The sequence below is a fragment of the Phoenix dactylifera genome, unplaced genomic scaffold, assembly GCF_009389715.1.
Source record: "Phoenix dactylifera cultivar Barhee BC4 unplaced genomic scaffold, palm_55x_up_171113_PBpolish2nd_filt_p 000320F, whole genome shotgun sequence".
In the NCBI taxonomy this organism is placed as follows: Eukaryota; Viridiplantae; Streptophyta; class Magnoliopsida; order Arecales; family Arecaceae; genus Phoenix; species Phoenix dactylifera.
In genome coordinates this window covers 475,648-485,544 of record NW_024067789.1, presented here as the reverse complement: position 1 = coordinate 485,544, position 9,897 = coordinate 475,648, and the positions used below count along the sequence as shown (strand labels likewise).

At 41.0% G+C, this 9,897-nt stretch overlaps 1 protein-coding gene across 1 annotated transcript; it reads left to right on the top strand.

Moving 5' to 3' along the window:
• The first annotated feature begins 5,383 nt into the window (after window positions 1-5,383).
• LOC103718452 (nuclear transcription factor Y subunit B-6) lies at window positions 5,384-8,955 on the top strand. Its single transcript, XM_039118230.1, has 2 exons — window positions 5,384-5,507; window positions 7,896-8,955. Exons 1-2 carry the CDS (start codon window positions 5,450-5,452, stop codon window positions 8,630-8,632), a joined length of 795 nt encoding a protein of 264 aa, XP_038974158.1. The 5' UTR covers window positions 5,384-5,449; the 3' UTR covers window positions 8,633-8,955.
• Window positions 8,956-9,897: the final 942 nt, after the last annotated feature.

Below are 9,897 nucleotides of genomic sequence, written 5' to 3'. Positions count from 1 at the left end.
GCATCACAAACACAAAGATGTATAGTGGTTCGGTGCACCCCAGCACCTACATCCACTCCCCAAGACCTCTTGGGAATTTCACTATAATCCCTCAGATTACAGCCGGTTGTTTTACAAGCTCACAACCCAACTTATTGTTTTGCGAGATCACAACGAACTCGGTCGGTTTTCACAGGCTCACCGACTAGAACCAACCGATTGTTTTCACGGGCTCACAATCCAACCCAGTTGGTTTTTCCAAAGGCTCACCAACCACAACCTTACAACGATTGTTTTCCGGATTCACAATCAACCCGGTTGGTTTTCCCAAAGGCTCACCAACCACAACCTTACAACGTTGGTTTTTTCTTTGGCTCACCAACAAACCTTAACCCCTTGATTCAATCCCTTGATTGAATCAAGTTACAAGATATTAGAACAAGAATTTAAAACAAATACAAGCTTCTTAAACAAGCAAATATAGCAATGTAAACAAGTAGAGTAAAGAGAAGAAGCCCTCAAACAAATTTGTAGATGAAGGAACTCGGCTTCTTCTTTACTTGACCCTCTTCTGATTTTGCATGAAGTAGAGGATCACCGAGGCAGCACACAGTTGGTGAGGAAGCTTTGGGATTCACTTGGATGCTCTTCTTCTCTCTCTTTTACTTTGAATGGCTCTTTTGTGCTTTTGGGAGCTTTCTCTTGTAATCTCTTTGAAATCTCTTCCCTAAATATTCTCTCCCACTTCCATAACTTCTTCCCTAGCTCTTCCCTTGATTTTATAGCTTTGGATAGCGTGGAAACAAAAATTTAGCCGTTAGAGACAAAAAATAGAGCCGTTATGACCCGTCTGCACATTCTGACAATGTATCCGTTGGGATCGGAGTCGACTCGCGCGATCTGGAGACGGCTCGGCTGTTACTGGAGTCGACTCGTGCTTGACTGGAGACGACTCGGCCACTGTTCTAAATTTGAATTAATGTGCATGCCTTGTCCTAGGGTCGACTCGGACCAAACTGGAGTCGACTCGCCAATAGCTGGAGACGACTCGGGCACTTGGGGGTCGGCTCATTCTCAGGAATCCAGAGGACATATTTTCTGATTTTCTTCCTCGAGTCGACTCGGATTCTCTTGGAGTCGACTCGGCTCTCAGAGCCCAAAAACTGATCCTCTGTCTTTGGAGTTGAACTGCCTCGGAGTCGACTCGGATTATCTTGGAGTCGACTCGGTTCTCAGAGTCACTTTGTTTGATTTTCTACCTTTCAGTCTGCTTTCCTTTGAGAGTCGACTCTTGCTTGTTTAGGAGTCGACTCGCCAAACGTTGGAGTCGACTCGAATTCTTCTGGAGTCGACTCGGTAACAGGATCCAGAAAATACTTCTCTGTCTTTCTGTCTGTTACTCCTTGGAGTCGACTCGGAACTGTAGGAGTCGACTCGAGCGCCGTTCTTTTGAATTTTTCTTGAAATTTGCTCTTATAAATTGAAGCCTTTGAACTTGAACCTTGGGCCAATGAGGTGTGGCTTTCTTCCAATTTTTCTTGAGAGCTTTGGAGGCCTTCTTGTATTGTTCCAACTTGCTATGTTCCTTGCAAAATAAATGTCTTTCTCCTTGCAACACAAACATTAGTATTTATACTTCAAGATTTTGTGATCATCAAAATCAATCTTTAAATCAATCTTTGGGTCATCAAGATGGTAGTTGATCTAGAGTGCTTTATTGTTTCCTATGCTCATGGTTCATGTTATATTTTGTCCACTAAAATAATGTATTGAGTTTTCATGATATTTTGCTCATGGGAAGATCAATAGTGTCTGGTTTCATTTCATTTTAGCCTCAAGAGAAGTCCATCTGCATTCTTTTGGTACAGCTCATCTCCTAAGACCAAATAATTTATAACATGGAGTTCTAACTTTCTATCAACTTTGGTTGAAGGATCTTTGAGATACTTAATAATAGGATAGTATATCAATCATTCTAACTAGCATATAAAGCACCTACCCTCAATTGTGCCATACCCTCAATTTGTCATTTTGTCCATGTTTATGCTTACAAAAAAACAAGGAGAATTAATAAAAACAAGTGCCAATCTTGTTAACACTATGAATTGTGCCAATCTCTCTTTGTGCCATTTGCCGTATGCCATGTTGGCGATAGAAAGGTTCTTTGTGATTATAGGATTGTTAGGTAACAACATGCCGCGAGGAAAACGATTCAGAGATGTTGAGTTTCAGCACACATCCGTGGGATCTTCTTCCGATCAGTCCCTGCGGTCCAAGCAGCCCGACGAACCCCAGCAGCACGAGTCTCATTCTCAGCATGAGTCCCATACTCAGCACGAGTCTCAATCTGAGCACGTGCCACCTGCTGATTATCCAGACATGGATGACGTGCACATTGGTAATTTGATTTACATTTTATGTATTAATTTTTCTTACAATCTAATTATATTAAACCATTTGCTTTTAATGTTTTAGTTAATGGATATTTTATTTTATTTTTATAGATAGACTGGGAAGAGTGAGGAGGACATGAGGATCCACTCGAGCACAGGACGTGTGGAGCCTATGCGAAGATGAGAAGATCGTGGTACATTGCAATGAACTGGGGCAGCCCATCAAGAGGGCTGCAAGCATTTTATCGACTTTTCTAGGATCGGTTGTGCGTAAGGGTCAGTTGTGTTCATTCAACTATATGAAATGGAATGAAATGCTTCCTTCGTATAAGGTTAAGCTTCTTAAAGTTATTGAGGTAAAGAATTGAATTTGCTTACTATCATAATTTTATTTTTTGATTTAACATTGTTATAACATTCTTTAATTACTTTGGTGTAGAAAAAGTTTTTGCTTCCTAAAGAGAGCCATGATTGGGTGCTGAAGTCTGTCAACCGCAAATGAAAAGAATATAGGGCCAAGTTAAAGACGGACTGGAAGCATGATGGTATGACAGAAAAGGAGGTTACCCATGTTTATCCTCCTGATGTAATCCCTCATCAGTGGAGGGAGCTAGTCCAGTATTGGTTTTCCGAGAAAGCTCAAGTTGTATATATTTTTTCAATACCTTAGATTATATTTATTAATAATTTAGATTACAAATTTATATTATTTATTCTTTTTTTGGGAAGAAATATTCCAACATTGGTAGAACTTCACGAGCCTCTCAGACTGTTCCTCATACTTCAGGCTCGATGAGTTATGCTCGACGTAGAGCTGAATTCGTAAGTTTTTTTTGAAACTCTTTGAAACTATTTTAAATTGTTCTATCATATAGCATGTATCATGATAACTAGCTTGCCAATATACCTTTTGTTGTAGATGGATGATAATGGAAGGGAGCCTGGTAAGATGGAGTTTTATAAGATAACTCACAACCACCGAGATGGCAGTTCTGTTCGGAAGGAGTCAAGAGATATAATTGTATGTATTCATCTATGAATTTTTCAACGATATGTTTATTAGTTCTATTATTGGCATACATTAAAATGACTTTTTCTTTTAAGAGATATAAGACAGGGTAACAACTCTTATTTCAGAGCGCGTCGGGGAGTCATCATCATCCGACGCGACCAGTCATATCGAAGCTCCGGTGCTCGCTGAATTATTGGGCCCAGAGCGTTATGGTAGAGTGAGGGGTTATGGCGTTGAAGTTACCCCCACTCAGTTGTCTGCAGTGGACATGTCTACAAGAAATGTTGGAGAAGGCAGTAGCAATGCAGAAGTTAGTAGACTTCGGGCACCAATTGAAAATATAAAGGATCGCCATTAGGCAGAGTTGGCGGAGTTGAAGCAGAACTAACAAACTTTGCAGTCTTAGCTTGAGCATATTTTATCTATATTACAGCGATTTCTCCCTCAGGTAAATAACTATAAGTATTTGATGACTTTACATAATTATCACTTATTTTGTATGAGTTAATGATTTTCATATTCCTAACTTCTAAAGTTTTTTTTTTTTTTTGTAGATTCCTGATACTTCAGCAGCTCGTAGAGATGATGATGGCGCTAAATCCGGTCCCTGATACCTTTTAGACTATTATTTAAGGAGTTTTATATTTATATTTTTCAAAGTATATTGTAATTTTAAACTTATTATGTAAATTTAATCATATATGACAATATGAATGTTTTGAATGATCTGAATATTTGTATTGATATAAATATAATGCAGGTTCATATTCCTGTAAATGTTGATTTATAATATGCATGTGTTTTTCTAATATTTTTTTTTAAAAAAAAAATTCCACGCCCGATGCTTTAAAGCATCGTTAAAAACCAGGCTGGGAATGGGCTGAAACGCTTTCTCCGACGCTTATAAGCATCGGCAAAAACCCCTCCGACTATACCGCCATGCCCTAGTAGTAGTCTATGCCGACGCTAAATTGCGTTGGAAAAGGAACCTACACCGACGCTTTAGTTTGGTTTTGCTGACGCTTTCCTTTTGCGTCGACAAAAACATTTCCCACTGTGGTATCGCCGACGCGTCTACGACGCTTTGTCTTGCATCGGCAGGATTTTTGCCAACGCTAATAAACGTCGGTAAAGGTCATGGAAAACACCGGTAAAAGTTACTATTCCTGTACTGTTGGTATGCATGTGATTGTTTGTATAAGAGATGATAGCTTTTTTATCTTTCCATAGTGGAAGACGGCGCATCAAGATATATATCTAACTAGCGCATAGTGCTCCGTTCCAAAAATAAAAATCTCTCAAAAAATTCATCAGCATCTCTTAGTTGAATTTAAGACTAGAAAAAAAAAACAGTATTATGACAAAAGAAAAAGGATCGAACTCAAACAAAACTTTAGCTCTGCAACATCTTTTTTTGGTGACATCATTCTTGTTGTACAACGCTCCGCGTTCATGAGTATGGTTCTAGCGTTGCGAGCCTCACTGACATTTTCTTTTTTCCTTGGTTGTTAGCTTGATTGAATACAACCGGTGTTAAAGTTCGTAACCAATTTTGTCCGGTGTTAAACAAAGGATGAATGCTTTTCATGTATTACCCAAGTATAATTTAATGAACTGATCACAGAAAATATTTTTATTTGTGAAACCAGCTAATTCCAACGTAACGCTCCGGTTTGTAAATCTGAAATCCGGCTCCTCTCATGTTTATCCAGCAAAAGTGAAAGCGTTTTGTTTGCTGTCATCCATTGTCATGTACTGCCTCCCATCGGAGCAGAAGAACTCGAGATAACCTCTTAGGAATGATATTGACCGTTCGATGTCTGATTCTTGTACCTACCCATGCCTAGAGAGTATCCCGAGGTAACATGGAACTTTTTTTCTCGTGTCGTTTCTGCGGCTTTTCCTCCTGAGCATGTTACGTGCACTACCGACTAGTAAGAGCATTATATAGGAGCGTCCCCCTCACGGAGTTCACCATCTTCACCCCTTCGGTGACAGCGAGAGAGAACACACACACAGAGAGAGAGAGAGAGAGAGAGAGAGAGAAAGAGGGAGCTAGAGAGCGATGGCAGGAGCTGGTGATGGCATCCCACCCTTCCCACGGCTACAAAGAGCGAGCTCTGGTAATGTAGAATATGCCCGCATGTATAGGTATTAATCATGCATGAGTCGTATTTATATCTTTGTTTTCTTCTCTAAAGGCTTCCACTTTCTTCTCTCTTTTTCATCAGAAAGCCCACACACATCGCATGTCCACTGAAGGCAACTCCATTATTCGGTTCCCTAGCTAAACTATGGTATTTTTTTATAGAAGTTCAGATAACTCTCTCTCTCTCTCTCTCTCTCTCTCTCTCTCTCTCTCTCTCGCCTTCTCCTCTCTCTCTCATCCGCGCTCTTCCATTAAAGCCTACATCCACTGCTTGCCTAGCAAATGATATTTCCATTCTTCTGCTCCCTAATCTTCACTCTTTTTTACGAAGTCCTCATTAATAAGTATTTCTCTCTCTCTCTCATCAAACATCCCTCATCCATGCTTGCCCAGTAAATGATATTTCCGTTCTTCTGTTCCTAATCTACACTCATCTCCACAAAGTTTTATAACTCTCTCTCGTTCTAAATATACATGCAAGCCAGTGGCCTATTTGTTAAGCTTCTCTTCTTGTCTCCCTGTCGTAGTTATGTACATATTATGCGGCAGTTTTTTCCTTATTTTCAATATGGGTGTGTTTATAATCTGGAGCATATGTGTTCTTTTAGTTTCCTTACCTATCTTGCACTGTTATGTTTTCTATTTACTAGGCTTATTTTCTCTTGAGAAATATTGCTACACACACACACACACATGGTTGCCTGTGCATTGCACATGGACAACTCTTTGGTTTATGTTACAAAATGAGTAGTTGTGAGTTGCATAATTATATACAATCCAGAATTGATAGGTTTGTATGTTTATATAAAAGTTTGTTGATTTTCATCATTTGCCATTGGCAAAGATTTTTCCAGGATTTACCTATCATTCAATAAGTCTCTTTCACCGAAAAATAGCACTCTTCTTTAAGGAGTTTCTTATTCCTTCAAACATTTCATGCTTTTCATGTATAGCTACATGCACACTTGGAATATATGTCAATACTGCACCAAGGAGGCTTATCTAATAGTGTGGTCCATCTCCACATCTAGTGCACTGCATGTGTCAAATTATAGTAAGGAGAACAATGAAAAGTTATTTCCACCTAAATTAATTTCTTTCCTAAATGCAGAATAATAAATATAATAATGCTACAATGCCATAGATGCGGATAAGTTCTTGTAGCTCATGCTTTACTTTACAGGAGCAATGGTTGAGCTTATGGCAGCAATGGTAGTGTCTACTTACAATTGGAGAATACATCTGAACACATAAAAGATGCAGGTTTGGTAAAGCTGATTGCTATCAGAGGTTATTAGTTATCTTGGTTGATACCGCATAGATCTGTCTTCTGAACCTCAGTAGCGACAAGCACTCATGTGGCTGGGGTGGGTGATAACCCCCCTCCTTTTTTCTCATGAAAAAGAAAAATAAAAAAAGGATCTATATCTAGATCCAAGTGAAAGATCACCATCAGATGGATGGTAGATTTTGCCATCTAAGATCATATCAGAAAAATTTCTGGCTAATCCTTTTAGTTTAAACTATTCCAGGACTAAGTGTAACCGTTGGTAGACACAGTTATTAGGGTAGAAAAGCTGTGACTGGCTAGATGGTTTGCATGCGCCATGCACGTACGCTGTGCCCCATGAGCAATTTTCCCTTCTTTTTCCATGTTTTATTTATTCCATTTTCGGTAATTATCCTCCTCTTCTCCTTTTTTTTCTATTTACTTAAGAGACATTATCTAAGAAGTGATATAAAAGGAGCGTACTTGTTAAAGAAGGGAAAGCCCATTTTGATCCCCAAAGAGAAATAAATTCGAACGTAACGCCCCATCCTCGGATATAACTCAAAATGCTTTAATTCAAAATTTCTCGAGGTAGTCTTTTTGTCGTTCTCAAACCTTTCACGTCGCCTTCCTTTTTATTCCTTTCCCTCGGTCTTCTCGGACATTCTTCGGTCAACATCCTTTCCATACCCTTCCCGCGCAAAAAGTGCTGTTCCCGGCTTCACGGTTTCCATCACAAAAGCTCGACGACACCTTCGGGCGTGGCATCCCGTAACTGGACACGTGTCTTGATGCAAATATGTCTGTTTTTTTTTTTTTACGCAGCTCACCCACACTGCGTGTGAGCATAATCTAAAAAATCAGACAATAAAAAAGAATACAAGATACTTCCGTAGCGAAAAAAAATAAAAATAAAAATAAAGAAGAAGAAGAGGAAAAAGTATGGGCTCCATAGAATGCCATGAGCGGGCATCCTAGTGCCTGCCACGTGTCCTCATGGCAGGGTTACAGGAACGGCGCTTCAGCACGTCTCTTCTCGGGTTTCCTGCGAATTAATTCCCTTGCACTGACCAAACTGTTGTGGCTGCACAGGGATGGCCAGGCCGTTAGCCGGCGGAGTCAACTCGAGCCAGGCCGGTCCAGCAGGAGTCGACGCCGACCAGTCCGGTCCAGCCGCCGGGAACCCGGCCCTTCCCGGCAGCGCTGACCCGGCCGCCGCCACCTCTGCCACCCAACCCCAGGTCAGCAACCTCCGGGAGCAGGACCGTTTCATGCCGATCGCCAACGTCATCCGCATCATGCGCAAGGTCCTGCCGTTGCAAGCGAAGATATCTGACGACGCCAAAGAGACGATCCAGGAGTGCGTGTCGGAGTATATCAGCTTCATCACCGGCGAGGCCAACGAGCGCTGCCAGCGGGAGCATCGGAAGACCATCACCGCCGAAGACGTGATCTGGGCAATGGGGAAGCTTGGCTTTGAAGACTACGTTGCCCCACTCAATCGGTACCTTCATCGCTACCGCGAGCTGGAGGGCGACCAACGCGTGGGCCTCCGCGGCGAACATTTCCCTATCATCAAGCACCGCCGCCACCCCCAGATCAGGGACATCGACCGCTCTCCTCCCGTCCGTGCCCAGACACCCTTAATACGCTCGCCGCGGCCACCTCCTTCGAGCCTCGTCATGCCACCGACTGCGCCACTTCCTCGCCTCAACCATCTTTTTGGCGAAGACCCAGGAGCAGGCTACTTCCTTGGGATGTATCGAGGTGGGGATGGTTCTGGGACAGGCAACTCGGAGGCTCCACCAATGCCTGACTTCTTTCCGTAAAAGTCGTCTAGTAGTATGTATGTCACAGCAAATAACGATAGCATATATGTAGGATATATAGTAGTGTTAAGTACTGATGGGAGAGCAGGGAATTAAAGAGGTCTTCTTTGTTTTGTGGAATTGGTCACAACTAAGAGAAGGTGGATGAGCTTTGAGAACGTTTTACTTGGGGTTGGAGTAAAGTTTAATTGATAGCTGGAGTTTGTTGGAAGGGACAACTTGGAGGAAGAGGGTAGTGGACAGGTATCATTTTGGGGATGTGGCCTTCTCCATTCGTGGTACTGTGATGAGTGGAGACTGTCTTGTTAAAAATTTGCTAATAAAAGAAGAGCATCTTCAGTACTTGTAGCATGAACTGTGACAAGGAATATGATCGCTCGTGCGTTTCTTGGTCTTTGTTTACATAGCTCTGTTTACGGTCATCTATCTGCTGTGATATGTAGGTTGAAGTGGCTTTTGTCCAACTTACTGGCCTACCACATGTGGAAGGGAAATAGCTAAACTAATATGAAAATAGATGAATAGCCAGCAGTTGTTAGTCTCTTGGTCGGCATCCTTCTTCTGAGGACAAAAATCCTACGATGCACACGCCAAAAAATATCATATTTTCTATAGTACTTATCTTAAAGCCATGTTGAAAATTTAAGTGTCTCTGATGAGTACAACTAATGCCATGTTGAAAAAAAATACATTGCACATGAACTGATCTTTAGAACTTATCTCTTAAAGTGGTCCATCAAACATTATTACTTCACATATATGGCAACTCTGAGGCTGTAACTTTAACAACCTACTCTTCTAGCAGTTCAATTGTGGGTTCCCAATATTGTACAATATCACTTGACACACTTTTGTTTTCTTGTTGCTGGAGTTCACTCCAGATGCAACAGCCATGATATTTTTATCAAATATTTAATGTTGGTACACTGAACCATATGATTTTTTTCCCTATCCAAGTGCATCAGATCCGTCGAGTTCTACCAAGCAAAACTTTTTGAGCCCCAGTTTTGATCCTCCAAGGTTATTTGTCATGTTGGCCTAGCATTGATCATGTGAAAGTGATTCTACAATAAAAGCAATTTAGATGCAAACAAATTTGTACTCTGCACCCTTTGAAGTAATTGAAGATGTATCACACATCTAGGTTCTCACATGCCCAAGAACTGTGGTTCTTTTTGAGATTATTCTAATAATACTAGTATCTAGTACATGTAATGCATATAATTTATTCAAGATGAGGAAGTATTTGATGGATGGTTAAATCC